At 39.8% G+C, this 24,198-nt stretch overlaps 1 protein-coding gene across 1 annotated transcript in view; it reads right to left on the bottom strand.

Moving 5' to 3' along the window:
* The window catches only part of LOC111144511 (FAT atypical cadherin 1), a 117,524-nt gene that overhangs the window by 66,055 nt on the left and 27,271 nt on the right, over nt 1–24,198 (bottom strand). Inside the window, exon 2 of the mRNA XM_022498823.1 lies at nt 10,580–10,894. Coding sequence (XP_022354531.1) covers nt 10,580–10,894 — 315 coding nt within the window. The remainder of the gene's footprint in view (nt 1–10,579; nt 10,895–24,198) is intronic.

Genomic DNA, 24,198 nt, shown 5'->3' with positions numbered 1-24,198 from the left:
GAGATCAGCCTCCAAAAGACCTGAGATTTTAGCTCTCCAAAATTGATAAAGGAAACGCTAAGAAAATAGCTGAAAGCCTCAAACTCTTTTTTAAACCATTTAAAATTCCAAACGGATCTAACACCTGTCAAAGAGCCTAAACCCTTTTATTATGCACATGTAGACACACAGAAATCATATAAGCTCACATGCATATTAAAAAATAATGCCTCTAGTTTTACTTAACAAACATTTCTGATGCATTTATTTTTAACCATAAAAATTGTTTTCAGTTTATTTGTTCCCAACAGGAGGACGCACATCAGCAGATGAGAAGATCTAAAAAACATATTTACTAGACAGCACAGAACCACTGGCTCAGCAAAATGGGTGTTGAAATTGATGTGGATATGCACATATATTCCTGTAACAATGTGGCAAAGTCCATCCATAAATAAAACCACTTTCCTAAAGCACAACATCACCTACTACAGAAAAGAGAAAAACCCAAGATAAATATCACTATGTGTCTTATGCTGGTACCTATTTAGAAAAAGGAGAAAAAAATAATAGGACTTCTTGCTCGTATAGGAAGGAAAGAAACTGCAAACACTAGTTTCCGCTAGGTGTTTCAAAATGTAGAATTTATCATTCAAGTATGATGAGGCCAACAACTCAAGAGACCACGGTCACTGAAGAGGTCATCTGTTACAATTCCCAGAGAGGGGACACACTAGGCCACACCATACCACAGGGCGGGCCCCCAGGGACCCACCACATGGGCCAGGAGGAAGAAGAAAGGAGGAGAAAGCGTGGGCAAGAGATTCTGTTGTGGGTTCCACAAAATAAACAAAGCAGCACAAGCAAGTCAACTGGCTAGTTTCAATTATTTCAGTGGGCTCTGGAGCAGAGAGGGCTGCCTGGTACCTAAGCCTAGGAGATGAAGGCAGGTGTAGAGAAAAGGGCTCGGATGCATAGCAGCTCTGTGAGAAGTGATTCCAAGTAGGGTTCTGGATGGGCTACTGTGCATATGAAAAGTGGATCCTCTGCTTTCTCTAAAGCTGGCTAGTCCATGAGGGAGTCTCTGCCCGGGTCAGGGGACCCCTAGACATGAGAGCATCAAGGATATAGAAAATACGACATAGTTAACAGAATGTCTACGTAATTTAAAAGGAACAAAAATTTTCACTGGATTTTTTTTGGGTCCCTTCTGAATTTTGTACTCTGAATGCATTACCCATTTCTAACCAGTAATTTAGGAAGTAGGTTATACACACACAGGCATGCATGCAAGCATGGACACTCAAACACACATCTGCTTTCCATTCTTAGTAAACAGAACACAGTGAGAACGACTGGTACCAGCCAGAACTTGAGAATCACCATTCTGGGCATTAGATACAATACTTTGATGCAATTTTGTGGACCGAAGTGTACAGTGATCTGTATCTCTACAAACTCTAGAAACATACCCCAAATGTTGCTAAGTTTCTGCTTAAGATAAATCTAGAAACTCAATTTTCACTCCTTAAAACACACACACACACACACACACACACACAAGACTAAGAAGACTCATACTACTTATTACATGAAATTTAATTTAAAGGTACAGACATATTTATGGCAGTTCTAAATTAAGTAAGCCGTTTTTTCCCCCCAATTAAAAAGCAACAGTTGAACTTCCGCTTCCAGCCAGGGGATCAGATTTACCCTCCACCAGGAAATATACAAACAAAACAGACAAAATAAATGAAGTAAAGGTTTATAGGAACACCAGGTATCAAACAAAGACAGCAAGCCATCCCTGAGATGGGAAACAAACAAGGCAAGACCTACAAACGTTCCAGCTTACAGCCTCAAGACAGTTTCTAGATGACTGTCCACTCCCAGGTGAAAGGGACGTACAGGTCCGCAGGAAGACTTATTCTCAAATGTTCCGGGTAGCTTTATTTGTAGCAGCCATAAAGCACAACACAAATGCCCATCAACAGGTGACTGGATAAATTATAGTGTCTCTCTGCAAAGGATATTCAGCAATAAAAAGGAACGTACTTTTGGTACTCACTCCCACATGCATGAATCTCAAATATGCTAAATGCAAGACACTTTACCAAGAAAAAAGAGTCTACATTCTCTGGGTCTATTTACCTAAAGTTTTAGGAAATGCACACTCATACACAGTGACCCAAAGCAGATGAGCGGTTGCACGGGGATGGGGGCGAGGTTGGGGCGGGGTTTATAGAAAGATACAAGGAGATCAGGGAATCTTCTGGAAGAGTCAGACGCATTCACTGCTTGCGTGTGGGAATGGTTTCATAGTTGTATTGCTATGCCAAAACTTATCGAATGGTTGACTTTAAATGTGTGTCAGTTAGACTTCAGTATAACTTTTTAAAAATAAGAGCACTTCTTGTTTCGCATCCAAAACCTGAAAATACCAAATACACAGATGAGAGAATATAACTCTGGTCTTTTCTAAAGCACGCCCATGCACAAAAGTAACACTTCAAAATTATCTGCCGATTATGAAAGTAGCAGTAAAATTGTTAACAATGAATATAAAGACATTTTGCTCGGGTGGTTTCAGTTTCCTGAGGCTACTCGTAAATCATGAAACCTGTGAGGTGCACACTAGTTCCTTTTGTTTAGGGCCCCCTTCTTCATTGTCCTTGACACAAGAAGCCGTGAGGGGTCTGCAGGAGGTAGGGCTGCTGAGGCTCAGACAATCTAACATTCTCTGCTCTTGTCTGTCTCCCACAAGCAACGGCAGGATTTATGTTAAAAGAAGCAAATTTAACAAAGACTCTTGAAGACAGAGAACTGATGGTTGCCAGAGGAAAGGTGGGGATCAATTTGGGGGTAGGGGGACAAAAAAGTGAATTTACCCTGAAATTGGACATACTCAAACAAAACATGTTGCAAAAATTCAGGGGGCAAAGAAGTGTGTGTGTGTGTCAGAAAAGGAAAATAAAGCAAGTCTCTTCTGCTTATTCACCCTGGGAAAGAAAAGCTCTGCCCTCCTACTTAACATAGGAACCATCCGAGATGGGATGCCTGGGTGGCTCAGTCGGTTAAGTTGCTGCCTTCGGTTCAGGTCATAATCCCAGAATCCTGGGATCAAGTCCCATGTGGGGCTCCTTGCTCAGCAGGGAGCCTGCTTCTCTCTCTGCCGCTGCCTGCTTGTGCCTTCTCTCTCTCTCTCTGACAAATAAATAAATATATAAAGTCTTAAAAAAAAAAAAAATCCGAGATGCAGAGTCAGTTCCTGGCACCATAATCAAGAGCGCGCGCACACACACACACAAACGAAAAAAAAAAAAAAAAAAAAAAAAAAAACAACCAACAACTTTGGAAGATTAAAAAAAAAAAATTTAAAAATGTTCATTCAAACGTGCTGTTTGAACCTAAAATTCAGAGTATCAAATCCAGTCCTAGGAAGGGTTTTTTTTTGTTTTGTTTTGCTTTTCAAAAAAATATTTTGTCCTACTCTGACAAAAGGAGAAAAAAAGCACTGCGGACACATTTCCTTCCTCCCCAAAATGAGTTGGTGAGGTCATCTGATTCAGATGTTATCAAAAGTTCCAAAGAATTACAGCCACATTCTTAAAAATAGGTCATTATTTATAAAAATAGCATAAATACTGGGATGCCTGGGTGGCCCAGTTGGTTAAGCATCTGCTTTTGGCTCAGGTCATGACCACAGGGTCCTGGGATTGAGTCCTGCATTGGGCTCTCTGCTCATCAGGGTGTCTGCTTCTCCCTCTGACTGCAGTTCCCCCTGCCAGTACTCTCTCATTCTAACAGATAAATAAATAAAATCTTAAAAGAAATAAAAAAAAAAAAACAACCATACATATTATCTTTCAGCCGTTCTTCTGGTTTGGGAGGTTTTCCGGCACAGGCAGCCATTCTCCCACACACTGCTCTAACTTCATCGTGTGGCTGCTAATCATTATCACCATCAAAGTGCCCCCCACCAGGACAAGCACCCCGTACCTCTTCTCCAGCCACCCACTTCCCCACCTTCAAAACCAGTGCAGTAACCTATTCAAGGGGCCTCATCCTCCTAACTACACTCACCCCATCAGTCTGTTTCTCACCTCCTCCGGAGGTGTCCATCTAAGCTCGGGGCCACGCTATCCCGTACCCCACAGGTTCCCCTTTGCCATTTCACTCATGCAGATGAACTTTCAAAGCATCTCTTAACGTGCTGTATACAGAAGAGAGGCTCAGGAAGCACTCAATGGAAAAACAAATGACTCGAATGACAATGAATTTAGGCTTTCTCTAGTCTGTTGCACATTCTGATACATCACCAGGGTCCTAAACTTATGTTTACCACTAGGGAGCAAGTAGATTCATTTTATTCCATCAAGTGTGTTTATCCTGGATCAACCTACCAAAACCTTGATTATCTTATGCACAGTGAACAGGGCAAATGTAGCCTGTACAAATGGAAGGGGCGGAGACCTCTCTCCCATGAATGATTCTGAGTGGTCTGCACTGTGTGTAGACGTCCCTCAACAGGCGTGCAAAAGCTCATCACTAATCACAAGACGGAAGGACCTGGAAGCCAGTTTTCCCCACGATCCCAGAGGTGAGAGCCTCAATGCTGCCCAGATCTCTGGATTTCCAGCCCAGTGATTTTCTCATTCAGCCATTAATTATTAAGGAACATGATTTAGGGTCTCCAGGTGGTGTTATGGTCGGTAAATCATGGGAACTTCATTTTACTAGACTCTTTCATCAGCTTCCACAATCTGGCCTCCAATAATACCGATCTACCCATTAAAAACAGGTCTGCTCTGAATGTTTTGAGCAAGATATATACTTTGAAGCATTGCAGTTTGGGCCCTGAGGATCAGGCTCAAAGTTTCTGCTGAGTTGGGAGAACAGAATCATCTGGAGACAGGCCTTGTAAAGTTATATTTAACCTTTAGTAATGTCCGAGCTAAAATACACTTATTTCCTGATCTTTAGAGGCTTTACTCAACTTGTGAAATGGTTAGACTCTTTTACTAACCAGTTTGTAATATATTTCACAACAAAAACATTCTTGTGGGGGCGCCTGGGTGGCTCAGAGGGTTAAAGCCTCTGCCTTCGGCTCAAGTCATGATCCCGGGTCCTGGGATCGAGCCCCGCATCGGGCTCTCTCCTTGGTGGGGAGCCTGCTTCCTCTTCTCTATCTCTGCCTGCCTCTCTGCCTGCTTGTGATCTCTCTCTGTCGAATAAATAAATAAAATCTTTGGGAAAAAAAAAATTCTTGTGTTCTAACTACAGTTATTCCCCACTATTATCTATCTTCAACTCATAAAGAAATAAAATCTCCTTGTAATCCTGAATTTGCTCCTGCTGTGCTGACAGCAGGATGCACGGCTTCCCACCCACGGGCTCCGGGCTCCGGAGCAAGCCGTGGACTCCTGGAAGGGGTCTATTCTCCCTGAAGATCAAGAAGTCTCTGCAGACAGCCCGCCTAAGAGCTGTCAGGAATGAGAGCCCTAAGAGGAAGCCGCAATGCCACATTAATCACATTTCCGCGACACACACCCGCAGAGCAGTGGGGTGGTCATTTCAGAGGCCCAGAGAGAAGCAAGGTTTCGAGGCTGCCCCACAGCAGCTCTAACCGACACACCAGCTCTTTCAGCGTCTTTCTTCCTTCTCCTTAATTACACACTATGCCCAGACCCAGAGTCCTGGCTCAGAGATTCACAAAGACATTTACTGCTCGTTTGTTTGCCTGTCTCTGCCCAGACGACTCACCCTAATCTAAGAGAGAGAGAAAGAAGACAAAAAGGAAAGCATTTTAAAGTCGAATTCATCAAACAATTGTAAAATCAGGGGTAGTTCTATTCCTGAATCATCGCCTCAAGGGTTTAACTTCTAGATTTCTTGTCTCCCAGTTTGACTCCAAAATCCTGTTAAATTTTTATAAACTTTTTTCTTTGATGTTTCATAGTGCCTTCTAATTTTTTGGCTTCATTTTCTTTCATTTTACTTCACCAAAATGAAGCTGAACTTGGTTACCACTTACGCGGTAAAAACCAGTCTGCAACTAGGCCGCTTCAACAAGCCTCTGGTGAATCATTTACAGATGTGAATTCCAGTCTCCACATCCCTGTATAATCTCTTATTCCAGCCCTTCTCCCAGGTTCGGGCTCCTGCACCCTCCTCCCAGCGCTTCCAAACAACTCTCAGATCCCCCTTCTCTCTTCTGTAATTAAATTCGTAGACAGCTCAATTATTCTTTTCAATTTATTTTTCGGTCTTTATTCTGTTTCATCATGGTAAGTGTACTCTTTAATCCCTGTCACCTGTTTCACACATTCCCCACCCCCGACACACACACCCGCCTGCCCTCGAGGAACCATCCGTTTGTTCTCTATAATTAAAAGTCTGTTTCTTGGTTTATCTCTCTCTTGCTCTTTTATTTTTTCTTTGCTCATATGTTTTTTTTCCCCTTAAGTTCCTCATATGAGATAGTACAGTATTTGTCTTTATCTGTCAGACTTACTATATATACTCTTTAGCTCCATCCATGTTGTTCCATATGGCAAGATTTCATTTTTTTTAATAGTTGAATAATATTCCTGTGTGTGTGTGTGTGTGTGTGTGTGTGTGTGTGTATGTGTGTGTGTGTGTGTGTGTGTATACACATCACTTCTTCATCCGCTTGCCTATGGATGAACAACTGAGTGGATTCTGTTGTTCAGCTATTGTAAATAATGCTGCTGTAAACACTGGGATGCAGGTTTCCCTCTGAATTAGTGTTTTTGTATTTTTTGGGTAACACCCAGTAGTGCAATCGCTGGGTCATAGGACAGTTCTATTTTTTTTAACTTTTATTTTTAAAGATTTTATTTTCTGAGAGAGAAAAAGAGTACACAAGTGGGTTGGGGGGGGGGGGGCAAGAAGAAGGTGAGGCAGGTTCCCTGCTGAGCAAGGAAGCCTGAGCAACACTGATCCCAGGACTCTGGAATCATGACCTGAGTGGAAGGCAGATGCCCAACTGACTGAGCCACCCAGGTGTCCCTGTTTTTTTTTCTTTTGTTTTTTAACTTTCTGAGGAACCTCCATACTGTTTTCTAGAGTGGCTGCACAGTTTGTATTCCCACCGACAGTGCGGGAGGCTTCCTTTTTCTCCACATCCTCGACAACACCTGTTGTTTCCTGTTTAGCCAATCTGACAGGTGTGAGGTGAGGTCTCATTGTAGTTTTGAACTGTATTTCCCTCATGAGGAGTGAGGTTGACCATCTATCTTTTCATGGGTCTGTTGGCCATCTGGATGTCTTCTTTGGAGAACTGTCTGTTCATGTCTTCTGCTCATTTTTAAACTGGATTACTTATTTTGGGGATTTTGGATACTAGCCCTTTATCAGATATGGCATTCATAGAGATCTTCTCCTATTCTGTAGGTTGCCTTTTCGTTTGGTTTCCTTTGCTGTGCAAATGCTGTCTATTTGATGCAGTCCCAACAGATTAATTTTGCTTTTATTTCCCTTGCCTCGGGAGACGTATCTAGAAAAAAGTTGCTATGGCCAATGTCAAAGAGGTTACTGCTGGTGTTCTCCTCTAGGATTTTTATGGTTTCAGGTCTCACATTTAGGTCTTTCATCCATTTTGAATTTATTTTTGTCTGTGCTGTAAGCAAGTGGTCCAGTTTCATTCTTCTGCATGTGGCTGTCCAGTTTCCCGACCCCATTTTTTGAAGAGACTGTCTTTTCTCCACTGGGTGTTCTTTCCTGCTTTGTCAAAGATTAATTGATCATACAGTTGTGGGTTTATCTCTAGGTTTTCTACTCTGTTCCATTGATGCATGTGCCTGTTTTTGTGCCAGTACCATACTATTTTGATGACTATAGCTTTGTAATAGAACTGAAGTTGGGAATTGTGATGCCTCCAGCTTTCCTTTTCTTTTCCAAGACTGCTTTTCCTATTCAGGGTCATCTATGTTTCCATACAAATTTTAGGATTGTTTGTACTACTTCTATGATAAATGCTATTGGTACTTTGAAAGGGACTGCATTAAATGTGCAGACTGGTTTGGGTAATATAGACATTTTAACAATATTTGTTCTTCCCATTCATGATCATAGAATGTCTTTCTATTTCTTTGTGTCATCTTCAATTTCTTTCATTAGTTTATTATAGTTTTCAGAGTATAGGTCTTATACCTCTTTGATTAGGTTTATCCCTAGGTATCCTATTATTTTGAGTGCCATTGTAAATAGGATTGTTTTCTTATTTTTTTTCTTTCTGCTGCTTCCTTATTGGTGTATAGAAATGCAACAGATTTCTGTACATTGATTTTGTACCTTGTGACTTTGCTAAATTCATTTACTAGTTCTAGCAGTTTTCTGGTGGAATCTTTAGGTTTTTCTGTATATGTCATCAGCAAATACGAGAGTTTTACTTTTTCGTACCAATCTAGATGCCTTGTATTATTCTTTTTTGTTATCTGATTGCTATGGCTAGGACTTTCAGTACTATGTTGAATAGACATGGTGAGAGTGGACATCCCTGTCTTGTTCCTGACCTTAGTAGGGGAAAAGCTCTTACTTTTTCACCATTAAGAATGATATAAGCTTTCATATAAGGCCTTTATTATGTTGAGGGATGTTCCCTCAAAACTTTGGTTTGTTTTTTTTTTTTTTAACTTTGCATGTTTTTTATTATGAACAGATGTTGTACTTTGTCAGCTCAATCATTCTTAAATAATTTTTTAAAATTTTTTAGAAAGATATCTTATAGTTTTGGGTGCAATTGTAAATGGGATTGACTCCTTAATTTCTCTTTCTTCTGTCTTGTTGTTGGTGTAGAGAAATGCAACTGATTTCTGGGCATTGATTTTATATCCTGACACTTTACTGAATTCCTGTACAAGTTCTAGCAGTTTTGGAGTGGAGTCTTTTGGGTTTTCCACATATAGTATTATATCATCTGCAAAGAGTGATAGTTTGACTTCTTCTTTGCCGATTTGGATGCCTTTAATTTCCTTTTGTTGTCTGATTGCTGAGGCTAGGACTTCTAGTACTATGTTGAATAGCAGTGGTGATAACGGACATCCCTGCCGTGTTCCTGACCTTAGCGGAAAAGCTTTCAGTTTTTCTCCATTGAGAATGATATTTGCGGTGGGTTTTTCGTAGATGGCTTTGATAATATTGAGGTATGTGCTGTCTATCCCTACACTTTGAAGAGAGTGTGCATGCATGCATAGTGGGGAGGGGCAGAAAGAGAATCTCAAGCAGACTCCATGCAAAAGTAAATCTCATACATTCAAGATAAATCTTGTACTTAAGTTTACTTTCAACAATCAGGACAGACTCTACGAATGACAAGAGGTTTAAAAAAATCAATATTTTAACTTTTTTTTAAAGAGAAAAAACATACACACTGATTTCTACCTGGTATCTTTGTACAATAGCTTTGGTACAGAGATACTAACTTCAAGCTTCTTTCTACCTCAAGAATTGCTTTGAGTTCGACAAAGAACATTACAAAGCAAAGGGGGGGGGCAGCAAAGACTGGTAAGGAAGTAGAGAATACCTCCTTAATTCTGATTTTTGTATATTACTTCCTTAATGTATGAAATAGACAACCCAGTAACTAAACAGGCCAACTCCCCTAGAATTAGGAAAAAGACAGAATTAGCAAAGACATGACCGGGGAATGTACGTGCATTTCAGTCAATCTCCTTCTTCAGAATTTTCTGTTAATCAGATTCTACTGAAAAGTACCACATCACTGAAACATCTCTATGTTCATAGGCCAGTGATCTATCTGGTAAGTTTTCTTTCCTACAAATAAACTGTCCTCTCAATGTCATACGGTGATTCTGCCTTAACTGTGATCAAGAAATCAGAGAGTATGATACAAATGGTAGTTACATGGAAGCTGTGTGTGGGGGGGTGGTGGTGGTGGTGTGAGGGAGAGAGAGAAATGAAGCAAGATCGGAAGAAAAAAATCAGAGGTGCTGTCAAATGTAAAAGAACAAAGATTAAAAGTTGATGAGGATTTTGGAGTCAAGGAACTATCTATCCACTTACAAGCAGGGGGTCAGACCCTGGGGAAACAAGGAAAACTTGATGTGTCAGTTCAAGGAAGTAACTGCTCCCAATTTGAAAACTGCTTAATCTTGATCCCCTCCAGGCTGTAGAGTCACAGCACTGCTTTATGAAAAAATGCTAAAACCACACAGAAAAATACTATGAACTGCGAAATAAATTCCTTTGATAATTCTTCATAAAAAGCAGACTTCAGAAAATTGGAATACTTAGCAGCAACAGAATTTGCAGGGAGTTTAAGACAGATCACTAATTTAGGAGCTATTATTGAAACACTGTATTTGTTTTTTTTCACCTTAAGTGAAATTCTACTAATGAGCAAAGCCATAAAGTAAGCTCTATAAAGACAACTTCAAAGGGGGTAAAGAAAAACTTTTGGACTTAATTCTCGTCTGGAAATAAAGCCTTATTCTGAATAACTCAAGAGGGAAATGATTTATCAAAATAAAGAAAAGTGGTAAATTTAGAAAATTCTTAACCTCCCCGTATCAAGAAGTGTAAGCATGAACATTTCACATAAACCATTACCACATACCTGTTTTAGGATGTATTGAAAAAAATCCTTGTGGATTTCCACTCGTAATTTTGTACATCAGCTTGTCATCAGAGCTAGAATCCGGATCAAATGCCTCTATCTGAACCACAGATACATCCTTGGGAGAATTTTCTATTACTTCTGGATAATAAACAGGCTCTGACGTCTGCGGTGCGTTGTCATTGACATCCTCAACCTCTATGCAGATCTCGATAAACGATGAGAGAGGCACGACACCCTGATCCGCTGCATAGACAGTGAGCCAGTAGCGGGAGGTAGACTCCCGGTCCAGTCGCTCTGAAGTCTCTATGACACCTGTGAAGAACGAAGATGACACGTCAACAACAATGGACCCAGGGTCAACCCAAATAACAACTTTCATTTCTCAAGGGCTTATGTGTCACTTACAGCTGAGACACCTTGGACAAGTTGCCTAACATCACTGTGCCTCTGTTTCTTCCTATAAGATGGAACGTATGTTCACAGGTTGATTAAATGAGCAAATAGACACATTAACAATCAGAAGAGCGCTCGGCACATAATATCGGCTGTAAAAGTGTTCATCGTTATTAGCGTTAGGGGTCAGGTGCTATGCAGAACACTCTACAAAGAATGTGTCATTTAAGTCTCGAAACAAAGCAGGGAGATGAGCACTAAGAGATCAGCTAATGGCCCGATACTCTGTGCTTCCGAAGATGAAATGTATGACCACTTGAGATTTGCAGGTTTTCCTGGAGGTCCTTCAGGGACCTCCAAATCAAAAAGCCATGGCCCAGCAGCCCCTGCTTCCCACACTGCATTCCCATGACCACCACCAGAGTTTAGATACAGAGGCTGCAGCGATGCTGCTCCACACATGGCAGTCTGGTATACACACCCTGCAAAGCACGGCACCTCAAAGTCCAGAATAAAGGTTTGCTCAAGTCTCTTGTGCACAGAATGAAACCCTTTAATCCCCTTAGGCTAATGGCAAGACAAGCAGTGTGCTAAATAAAGTCTCCCAGGACAAAGTAAGATCCCCAAGGGCAGAGGCCACATCCTTCTTGAGTACCAGGATAGCACCTGACCCAGGGCCAATAATATTAAATGAACAAACATGAACAGATGCCTTAACTGAAGTTGGTACAGAAAGTCCCTCCACTGGGACCCAAACTACAACACATTTCCTACTAAATTAACCAGTAAAAGGTGAATTATGGGATTATGAAGAAGTGGGTTAACGTGTCTGTCTTGTTCTGGCCCAGCCACTAAAACCAGTCAAAACCTTACTTCATCCCAGGATTAATCACTTCTCAGGGTGATGATAAAATGAAAATATCCATTACTCTTAGGCAAATCCCACCTTTTTATTCAATAGTGTTATCCTGTCCTTTGGCTTTCCCAAAATGTGTCACTGTATTTTCTTCCTTGTGCATTAATCATTCTGAATGAATGCTACTTTTGGGGTTTCAACACTATGGTCCAGGTTGGACTTTGGAAATCCTACAACTCTAGCATTACAGGTTTCCCATTTAATGCAAAATAGTACAGGAAAAAGAACAAATGTCAATTTAATCTGCACTGAGAAATGAAACAGTATTTATCTCAACCAAACATAAATCTGTATTTCTTACTTTTTGATCACTGCATAAATGTAAATCTTTGCTTATGTGAAGTAATTAACATCTCAAAAACTCATTTGTTTTGAATGTCATATCATTATATCAAATACTTCCCAAAGGTTTATAAGTTATAAATACCAAACTTAACTATTAAAATATGAAATAAATGATCATGAAATGAGTACTGCTATTCAGAAAGCATAGTTACAACTGTTTCATTAAGTCTTAGCAAATGCTCAAAATGGATCTGTAATACTCTTAGAAATAATGAACAAAGCCTCACAACTCTTAAATAAAAAGGAGCTAACTGGTTTCCCTGTGCAACAGAGGTAATGGTCAGAAAAGCTCAACATGTTTTCCTTTTTGTCTGTTCCAAACATAGTCTATGCATACCCAATCTGTTCACAAAATTAGTAAAGTTCTACTTGTCTTTAGCCTGAAAGAAGAGCGTCCTTAGTGACCAAGGAAAAATAATCTCCAGTTTCTCCTTTCATCAGCCCCATCAATGGATACACAGAAGTCAGGGAATAACAGAACGCTCTCTCTACTAGGATTGCATATTAATAAATGAATGTGCGTATGTTCCTCTGTGTTCTGCCATTAAAATGGAACATAATTCATTTGACAGGAGAAGTGTTAGCAAATCTCAGGAAGATAGCTACATGGTGCTTGTATTCACTTCTTTCTGGTTCTAATACTCAAATCATTCATGCTGCTACTGACTTTTTAAAATTGGGTCTCTCTAAATGCGATCTGTACACATTTAATGACAATGATAATTACAGAAACAAGTCTGCTCAGTGCTTACTATATGCCAGGCCCTATGATAATGGTCCCACACACACCACCTTATTGAGTCATTATAGCCAACCTGACTACACATGTGGCCTTATTATGCCCATACCACAGATGAAAACCTCAGATTAAGAGATGAGGACCTTTCCCAGAGTCCTAATAAATGTCAGAGCCAGAGTTCAAACTCCTCGAATCTCTAACGTCAGTGCCATCAGTCTGTGGTAGTTTGACAAAGTGTAGTAAACAAAATTTAATGTGAAAACTCTAAAAAGACAAAAGTGAAACCTCTTATTTTTTTACACATCAGGATTCAGAAGAACTCTGTTAAATGTCCATTCACATATAATAGCTTTCTCCAGTTTTGAGGTAGAAGGAAAACAAAGAAAAAATATATTTGCATTTTATAAATAAGTATATAATATAAAATGCAAATACAAGGTTTAAATCACAGACAAAAGTAGATATTTCTTTTCCATCAGGTTCTGCTTCGAGTCTAGTCTGTGAGCACCCAGACTGTAGTGTTCCAAGACGTCTTCTGCTGGGAGCTACCCTTCTCTCCCCTCTTGCCTGGCAACTAGAGGACCAATGATCCCCTTCTTTGCATGACCTCCTAGCCACGATTAGGAGGGGGAAATTTCCAGATATTACTAAACAGGTAACTTCCAGATATTACTAAACATTAAAAGTTAGAGAGAAGGAGGCCTGGGTGGCTCAGTTAGTGAAGCATCTGCCTTCCCCTCAGGTCATGATCTCGGGGTCCTGGGATCGAGCCCTGTACCAGGCTCCCTGCTCAGCTGGGAGCCTGATTCTCCCTCTCCCCCTTCCCCCTGGTTGTGCTCAATCACTCTCTGTCAAATAAACAAACAGAATATTTTTAAAAAGAAAGAAAAGAAACAGCCCCGGTCAAGGGTTACGAGGTAGAAGTGGGATCTGAGATGATCTGACTGCAGAACTCAGGGTCTTCACCGCAGGCTATACTGTCACGATCAGGCCCAGTGTCACGGTCACAACCCCACAGCACCAAGGACACTGGTGGCCACCAGGAGAGGCTACAAGTTTCCAATTGCTTAAGTAAGGGTCCTCCCCACACTTAAAGGATATTCAAAGAGAGAAGATTCAAGGACTCCGCTTGGTCAACAAACTTTCAGGGGCAGTGCCCAAGTACTATTCTAACTGCTGATTCGAATTCTAAGCACTATTTTAAAAGCAGAAAGTAGGTGGGAAAAGACTACATGTACGCAAAGCTATTTTATGTTCTGCTTCTTCATCCGTCTGCTCGGTCGTGAGATGCATCCATGGAAGTCTCCCAGGCAGGAACTTGTGGAGCAGGCATAAAGCACCGCAATGAGTTCCACCGGGAACCTAGGAAGAACAGACCGCACTGGTCCAGGACCGGCTAGAAGTCATCTACGTAATACAGCAAGAAAGACGGAGCAGCAGATCTAGCCTTGGCGACCTCAAAAATCAACAACGGTAGACCAGCAACCCCTCAGCCATCCAACAGTGCAACTCCCTTGTTTTTACAGAAAGGTGGAAGGATTTGCCACAGGCAGGAAGCTGAGCAGGTAAAAAGAGTTTAGAATCCAGAATGAGGCACTGCCTCAGTCAACGGCTCGTCAGAACTGATCATTCTTTACAGGGTCTCTTTACATCTCCTGGCCTCTGAGATGACCCTCAGACCCACTGTCGGGAAGCCTGACCACAAGCAGGGTCCACTCTTCCAATCACGGTGTCCACCGTCCTACCCTTGTTCCCAGTCCTTCCAGGAACACAATCAGTATGGACACACAGATGTCTTTTGCAACCTACATTCATTCACAAAACAGAAATCTTCAAAATTCCATACGGGGACTTCTAGTTAGTTCCTTTGACACTGGTAAGCAGCAACTAGGTTCCCAACCAGCTGAGGAAATGAATCTACGGTTTATTCTCAAAACCACCTCACTCCTCCTTCTCCCATGACCCCGCTTCCCATAACCACTTCCAATAACCACTGATTCCACACTACGTTATAAATTCCCTTTTCCTGAAACAATTTGCTAAGGAACCATCAACAATTACAAATATTCAAACTCCAGTGTTTAAGGTACTTCTCATTAACACATACCACAATAATACCATACTGATGGGCACATACAGACACCGGCGCACAAACTCTTCCCTGTGGTCTTTCTCATGTCTTCACACTTCTTCGCTTCTTTCTCTGCCATCTCTCCTCCGATTTTTTGATTCTGCTTTCACTTCCTGAGAGAGCAACTAGATGTAAACCCAGGCTGTTAGAGTGAGAGGTGGGAGCCCAGACCTCTCCCAGCAGTCCCTCCAGCCAGAGGAGGAATGACCAGTGCTCCAAGAGAAAGTAACAGTGAGAAAGGCAACATGAGAACAACACCTTTCTACTAGTCATGAGGTTCTGGTACACGAGCAGTAGGTGAAGTAGGGGTGCTGCTTTGGGATTCTGGGATGTATATTTTGAGCACGGAGACAAGTTTAGACAAGCCTGTTATATGCAACACTCAGCAATGTTACAAAGAATCATTCCTTTGCTTTAATGAAACATGACAGAGGCAATAAATGACTTGGCTTCCAACCTCAAGAGTACAATGAAGACATTTTCAAGAAAGGTTGTTAATAAGCTGAAAAATTAGAAAGAAGCCGGAAATCTGGAGCTATTGAAGTAAAAATATTTATCATTCCAAACATACTCTCCAGGATTTCAAAGCCACCACCAGATGTCACTAATGAAACTGACTTTAAATGTGCATACAGTGGAACAGCTAGACTGAAAGGGGAAATAAATACAATATAATTGTTCAAAGAGCTTGACCAGTGTGGCTGAAAATGGAGCTCACAGCAAAAGGTCTTTCTGGAAGATTCACGCCTGACCATAAATAATAATTAGACACTGATGCTGTCTTTCCATAGCCTGATTATTCCAAGGTCACAGGGTACAGTATCAGTTGCTCAAGTAAATGACCCAAAAGTAGAGAAAGGTTTCCAAGAATAAGTAATTCCTACTATCCACCACTGATGGCTAATGATGTTAACCTGAATATCGTCCTTGAATAGCAAAGGCCAACATGTCCTCCAGCTGACACAGGTGGATCAGAATGCTTTCAACACACTCATTTTTAAGGCAAAAGTAAAATTATATGTAGCCACTATACTGTCAAAAGTATTTTAACTAACTCAAATTTCCATGGCCACAGAACATCTTTCTTTCTGGAATTTTCCTATTTTCTTTGTTCGACAGGTCTTGGCCCCTTATCAAGCCCCAGTGCCAGAGGTTTCAACAAAACCTTGCTGCTATTTCAGATTCTTCAGCAACTCCAGCTCAAAAATACTTATCAGCAGTGGCCTGGCAACATAAATTTGCAAACTTTACTCTCCTTTCTGGTAATCATGCCACATGCATTTATTTATTTATTTATTTGTTTTTAAACTTTCCTGGAACCAAACTTAGGACCGCCTCTTCAGTCAATCACGAGAAAAACTTAAACATGAAAAATAACTTTGTATAATATTTTTCTTATAGGGAAGAAACAACTGACTACTCCTTCCTCCAATTCTGTAGTCTCACACATAGAATTTTTCTGGAGTTAAATGTCTTCCCAAATATAAAAATAATACTTAATCTAAAAAATTTTTTTTCAACAATATACACTTTAAAAGAATAGATTCCTTCTACACACTAGAGATGCAGTATCTGTCTATAATTAATCCATAGTTACTCAATTTTTTCTTGCTAATTAGCGAAAAAACAGAAGTCCCACAGTTGTCACATTCCATATTAATGTGTTATGAAATAAATTTTAAAAAGTAGACTATAAGCTCCCTCTTAAAATGCAAACCCTCAAGGGCCGACATGTTTTGTTTAGGGCATGGTAACTGTGGGAGCTTGTTAAACATGTGTTGTTGATAAAAGGATGTCCATCACCAACCAGGTAATTCTGAGAAACAGTCACAGTCAAGAGGAGTCCAGGAAGCAGGACTCAATGTAATGGAGCAGGCTGCATAAGATCCTGGACCAGAAAAAGAACATTAGGAAAAAGCTAAGGAAATCTGAATGAACTATGCGCTCAATGAAGTACTGATAAGAATATATCAATGTGTGTTCATTAATTATAACAAACAGACATACTAATGTATGATGTTACAAGGGTGAACTGTATGTGACATAGGGGCACTACAGGAACTCTGTACTATCCAATCAATTTTCCTGTTAACCTATTTGTTTCCTTCTTTAAATGATAAAATTGTTCTGAATTTGTTTTTATCTGATTTTCATTAAGTACTAAATTTTATATACATAAAATTATAAACTGTATTTTACAATTTTTAAATTTATATATATATATATATATATATATATATATATATATATATATATATTTTTTTTTAGTAAGCTCTATACCCAACATGGGGCCTGAACTCACGACCCCGAGATTAAGAGTTACAAGCTCTACTCCATGCTTTTGATAATAAAAAGAAAGATCAAAATAAGTAAGATGAATCAACTACACAGCACCCCTCATGGGCCAAGCAAACTGCTGGGCAGTATATGGGCACACTACTCAGTTCAACAGATAGCTCTTTGCCCTCTTACAGCTAAAGACCGAGTAAGTCATGTTGTAAACTTCTTTCTCCAGTTTAACTCAAGACATGGTACTAATTATTACCATGACTTAATCTTTCAAAACCAATGACTTGCTGTGTCATTTGATGGGAAGCCACTTGTAAGCGGAAACACAGCAAGTTCCATGAAATGTTACTGATGCTGCTGATACTATTATTACCAAAATACATATCTAGAGCTCATGATATGCCAAATACTAAACACTTCTCATATAGGAATTAATTTAATCTTTCCAGCAACTCTAAGAAGTGAGGTAATATGACCAACCATATTTCACAAGAGAGGAAACAGTGTCAACAACTTGCCCAAAGTCACCGTTGTTCTTGGTGGAACTGGGATTCAATCCCAAAGACGGGCTTCAGAGAATCATGCCGTAGCACCTCCCAGTCTCCGGCTGTGTCCTCTAATTAGAGAGAAGCACGAAAGCAACTGAACACAGCCTGCAGTTTCCAGAGAAAAACTCCTGGCTACAGTGGAATGTAAAAAATGTAATGACCAGATGGAAAAAATTGTTTTTGCTGTCTTCATGGCATTTGGGGATCTAGGTAAAGTATCTGATGTTACAGAAACCTTGCTGTTCTGTGCCATTAAGACATTAAGCACATTTCATAGTTTCAGGAGAAAAAGGAAACCATTTTAATACGTAATAGTATATATATGTAAAAGCTTTAAAAAAAACAAAACAAAACGGTATGTATGGGGTCCCTTGGGTGCCTCAGTCGGTTAAGCGTCTGCTTTCAGCTCAGGTCATGATCCGGGAGTCCTGGGATTAAGGCCCACATCAGGGTCCCTGCTCAGCTGAGAGCCTGCTTCTCCCTCTCCCCACTGCTTGTGCTTACTCTCTCTCAAATAAATAAAATCTTAAAGAAAAAAAAAAAAAAGTTGTGTATATTCATTACATAGAAAAATGTCAGTAATATAAAGTATTACTTTGGTTTTGTTTAGTTCTGTTCTAAAAATAAAAACCACACAAACACATAATTACATGTGCGGGGGTGGGGAGGCATACAAATAAACAAGATGATGGAGGGACAATTAAGAAAATCAACCCATGAACCAATTTTTTTAATCCTTAAATTTCTTTAACAATGAATTTTAAGCCCTATTTAAAATGCACATGATAAAAAGACAAACCGTTAAGTACCAGCAGTCCTTTAAAAGTTTTGCTAGTATAACCTTCGCATTTTATTTTCCTTTTCTATTTTTAGATACATACTTTCTTTCCAAGTATTTATCTGTTCCATTTAATATAAACAGATGTGTAACAATGGACAATGTGACAGCAGCAACAACTAAAATTCTAAAGTATTTATATGTGAAACGACTGCATTACAAGTTTAAGGTCCAGGAAATTCTGTAATTATACTGCCCAGAGTTAGGTCATAAATTAATGATTAAAGGGAAAGTTTTTTATGCCGTAACTGCCAATCTGTTTTTTCATTATTTAAACTGCCTATTTAAATCATCTTAATTAAAATGTAGATCTACCAACTCTTTCAATTAAGATTGTTGCAATAACTTTAAAATTAGCTGAGGAAGCTTTCTGACTTGCAAACTTACTAAAACATATTAATTAAGTTCATAATCAGATTTTAAGCATCATGTTTCAAGTCCAGGGATTTCTTCAGCTTTGCAGAGAGTCATTCCCATGGCAAGCTCTGCTAAACCATGTTTTCATGCCTTGTTGAGAAATGATTCCAAGTTCTGATTTCCAAGTCAGAATCATTAATATTGTTAATGAGGGCTTTCATGGATAAGCTCTCTTTAAGAGGATCATCCTTAGATATCAAAAGTAACATCTGAATACACATTAACTGGATAAAACTACATACATAAAACAGCCTCTGGAGGCATTAAAATTCACAGGATATATTTCACAAACTTATGGCAATGTTTCTAGTGGTTTGCTGTATATGTTAGACGCTGTCGATGTTGATTATTTTTTCCACATTATATTTACTGGATGCACATTGAGCAAATGCTATATGCCATATTATTTAAGATTTTATTTATTTGTGGGGGGAGGAGTAGGGGGAAAGGCAGAGAGACAGAGAGAGAGAAAATCCCAAGCAGACTTTGTACTGAGCATGGAACCCAACTTGGGGCTCTTTCCCAGGACCCTGAGATCATGACCTGAGCTGAAATCAAGAGTTGGACACTTAACCTACTGAGCCATACAGGTGCCCCTAACTGTATTATTTAATCCTCAAAATTACTCTGTAAGCTTGGTGGTCTTTCCTCATGTTCCAGATGCAGGGGTTTTGAGCTGAAAAGTCACGTGTTCAAAGTCGTTTATTCACCACATAACAGGAATACATTAATCAATGAATTAATTAGTGAATTCCCTTACCAGTTACCTATCTTATCACAGCACTTATATTCAATAACTTGTTTAAGCCTCAAAAGTTAAATTGCCTTAAATTACCCAACTAGCTGCAGAGAAGAAAGAATCCAAACTGTGGCCTACTAGCTCCAGAGCCCAAACTCCTAAGCACCAGGGTGCTTTCCTCGACTTTCCTTATTCCTATGGAGTAGCAGAGCTGTGACTCAACAGGAAGGTCTTACTCTCAAGCTTGGCTATTTTCTTGTAAGCCTGTGTAGGTGATCTTCATTAATCCACCGCTATCAACGAGAAGAAAAATTAACACATAACAGAAGTTTACCAGCATTTGCCCATGGAAGAAGGAAGTACAGGACTTAAAGTATAAACCCAACTAAATGTGGGCCAAACAGATCCCTACACAAAGTCTAAGAATCTCATCTGACTACGTTTAGGATAAAAAGGGGAAAAAGACATGAAATAGCATTCAACACTATTCCAGATTCAGAAAGTTACTATACAGTTGACCTCTGAACAACACGGGTTTGAAACGCACAGCTCCCCACTTACAAGTGGTTCTTTCTCAACAAATGCGCTCTAGTGCTGTAAATCTATGTTCTCCTCCTTATGATTTTCTTAACATTTTCTTTTCTCTAGGTTACTTTACTATAAGAAAGCCATATATAATACGTGTAGCACACAAAGTATGTGTTAAATGGATTATGTTACTGGTAAAGCTTCTGGTCAACAGTAGACTATTAGTAGTTAAGCTCTGGGGGAAGCAGGTTATATTCAATTTTCAACTGTCAGGAGGCTGGGGATGGCAGCACTCCTAAGCCCCACATTGTTCGGGGGTGAACTGTGTTCTTCCTATCATCCTGCCAACATAAAAATTTATATTATATTTATTTTTATATTTTTATATTTTATATTAAATTTATATATATTTATATATTATATTTATAAAATATATATTTATATTACATGAAATCTAATAGGTGGTATACAAAGTGTTATATAATACTGAAGATCACTGTGAGATCATACTTGAACTGTGAATGCAGTTAATAACTTCAAAACACTGAGCGGTGGGCAGGAGATCCAAAGTGCTAAAGGTTAAGCCGTCTATGTAAGTTTGGCATCAGATAAAAACTGGTGTTTTAAGAAACACCCCTCTTCGGAAAAGAAATCTCAGTGGCTTTTTAATCTATCCCAAAATGTAAGTAACAAATTTTTTAAAAAACTGTATCTTATAATACCCTCTTCATTAGAAAGGACTTTTATGTTGTTTATAGTGGTCTAGATCTTCCCAGACATTAATGTTGAAATTGGCATTACTGACTGACACTGTCTTTAATTCATTCAACAGAGTTCCTACTTTTTTTTAAACCTGCATGTATAAAGGATGAATCCAAAGTGTCCTCAACAGAACTTAAGAAATGTCAGCAACGCAAAAGCAACCTTTCAAAGTGAAGAGTGATGGACAGGTTTCCTAAGCCAGTGGAACAACTGCCCGCAACATTTGTATTGCAAAGTATGTTTTAGCTTGAAGAAGACAAGGCGCTATTCAACGATTAAAATGTCAGTTGCAATGACGAAGCCTCATGCCAAACTCCTTCCAAGCACTCCCTGGCTAAAGAAGGAAAGGAATGAGCTCCCGCTGCTACCATCGAAGATTACGCGGGCCACTGTATAAACACAGCTCTTTCCAAAAGAGACAGTTGTCTCCCAAGTCCTAGAATGCACCAGGCTGGTAGAAGAGCAAGTTTTCCTTTTTTTAACGTTTGTTTAGGCTTCCTATAAAACAGATTCTAAACACAGAAAACTGCACCTATTTCTTTTTCTTAAAATAAAACCTAAGACCCACGTGGTTGAGCTCTGCCCAAAGGGAGGTACGTTTCACATGAACTGAACACCAGCTGAAGCAAATACAAACCTCCCCTCCCTTTCCTATCCATCCTAAAGTCACATTTCCCCTCACTTTCGATAAAAAAAAGAAAAAAAGTTCTGTATTAAATTCTATTTTAACTCCAAAGCAGTTTTTAAATTTTAAAAATCCAAATTATTCTACAAATTTAAGAGGTGCAATTTAGAGGCAATATTAACTTTAAGTATTCACTCTGCTGCCAAACCCAGTACCTGTAAGAACTCAGAAACTCACGTTATGCCTCAATTTCCTCATATATAAAAATGAGGAAAACAAGATGTATTATAAGATGTAGTATAAGGACTAAGGCAGTAGCAGAGAAATAAAGGTAATTAGTACTAATAACCTATTGTGATGCTTGAGAAACTCAAACAAAGTCAAGATTGAAGACGACTCTTACCAGAAGTGTAATTCCTAACCTCTGTCCTACAAGGATGCTACTATCAGTCCAGGGAGTAAACTGGCTAACAGAAACTACATTATGACAAAGTAGTATCTGGAACAGAACTATGAGAATCACTTAAGAACCAGGTGACCAAAATACTCCTAAGTGTTCTGAACTGAATCCTGCAGAACCAAAGAAATTTAGACCACTGTGGCAACACTTCCAACAGACATAAATAATTTCCACCGATGGTATAAAAAATACGTTATGTGTGAACACCATGCATTAATGCATTTCCTGAAGCAGTCTTTGAGATCTGTTATTAACTCTCCCCTAAGCCCCAATAAAGTACAGAATGACTTTTATGAGACACTATTAAGTCCCAATTTCAAATATGGCATGATAGTCAAAACCAGGAAGAATCAAATTAGAAATGTCTGGAGCAAAGAAAGTACATGCCTGTCTTTGCCCCACATACTATCTCCTTCCCCACTTATTTTCATCAAATTCTGATCAAATTTCAGGAAGGTTCCAGTGGTCGTTACAGATTTATGAGTTAAAACTAACCAAGTTCAACAGAAGTCACTGCTAGAATGTACTGCGATCACTAAAATAATTTTATTTGAAGCATAAACCTTTTATCTATATACAGTTAACCCTTAGTGACCATATGTGGGAAATTATTAGCATCACATGGAGATGAAACACATCTGAGTGCCCCCTTAACTAAGACCTGGGAAGAAAAACCCAAGACCCCACTCAGGTACAAGAATATGAATCATATACTTCCCAAGATTTCTCTCAAAAAGTCTTCAGTGTTTCTAACTCGAAGTGTTTTATAACCTATATGTTCAAAGACTTTTTTTTTTTAAATAAAAAAAAATATGCTTCTGAGAGAAAAGAACTGGCTTTTTTTTTTTTTTTTAAAGATTTTATTTATTTATTTGACAGAGAGAAATCACAAGTAGGCAGAGAGGCAGGCAGAGAGAGAGGAGGAAGCAGGCTCCCTGTTGAGCAGAAAGCCCGATGTGGGGCTTGAACCCAGGACCTGGGATCATGACCTGAGCCGAAGGCAGCGGCTTAACCTACTGAGCCACCCAGGCGCCCCGAAAAGAACTGGCTTTTAATGATTTCCTTTATACATAGTTAAAAACAGCACTCTCATCCAAGGGTTTTTATCCAAAAGAAAAAAAAAGTCTATTACCAAAGGGGAAAATTGGTTTGGCAAACCATCAGAACTGACAGGCGTGGAAAGAAAATGAAAGACTTTTCCTTGCTTTCTGCTTGTTACTAGAATGATTACCTGCTATCACAGGGGTCCCCAAGGAGCCAAGTGTAAAGCCTGGACTGGGAAATAAAATAAGCAAGAGGGCTTGCAGGACAGTAAGACATCAGCAGTGGGGGAGGGGGGAGAGGAGCATCTACCACAAAATTGGAGGGAGACAAGCTGCTGGTACCCCTCCCCTGTAAGGCAGGGCTACTCCCTTCCCTGGGACTGACTTCCCTGGACCCCCAGCCCCCGACCACGGGCCTCCGCATGACTGGGCTCTTGCCTTTCTCACCTACCTCATCTCAGCTTCTAGCCACACAGGCCTGTTCATATTTTGGGGGCTGCTCTTCCTAGGATCAAAAATTGCCCTAAAAGGCTGGCTCTCCACTCTCCACTCTGTCATTCAAGTCCCAGCTTACACTGCCTCCTTAGAAGTCCTTCTCTGAAAAGACCGGTTCAAAGAAGGTCTCATCAGCAGCCTACAGAAAACCACCATCATGCTGCCCTGTTTAATGTTCTCCATGGCACTTCTAAGCTGAATGTGTGTGTCTGCATCTTCTTCCGCATGTGTTTAATCAGCGGTCTCCTCTCTCTAGAAAGCCAGCCCCACGGAGTCCACAGGATTATGTGTGTACCTTGTATGGTGCAGAAACCCCAGCACCCACACGCCGGTGTATGGAAGGCAGTC

This window comes from Enhydra lutris, unplaced genomic scaffold (assembly GCF_002288905.1).
Source record: "Enhydra lutris kenyoni isolate GAN:26980312 unplaced genomic scaffold, ASM228890v2 scaffoldscaffold11, whole genome shotgun sequence".
NCBI classification, from domain to species: domain Eukaryota; kingdom Metazoa; phylum Chordata; class Mammalia; order Carnivora; family Mustelidae; genus Enhydra; species Enhydra lutris.
The sequence above is the reverse complement of the archived record's forward strand: the minus strand, read 5'-3'. Positions and strand labels throughout refer to the sequence as shown.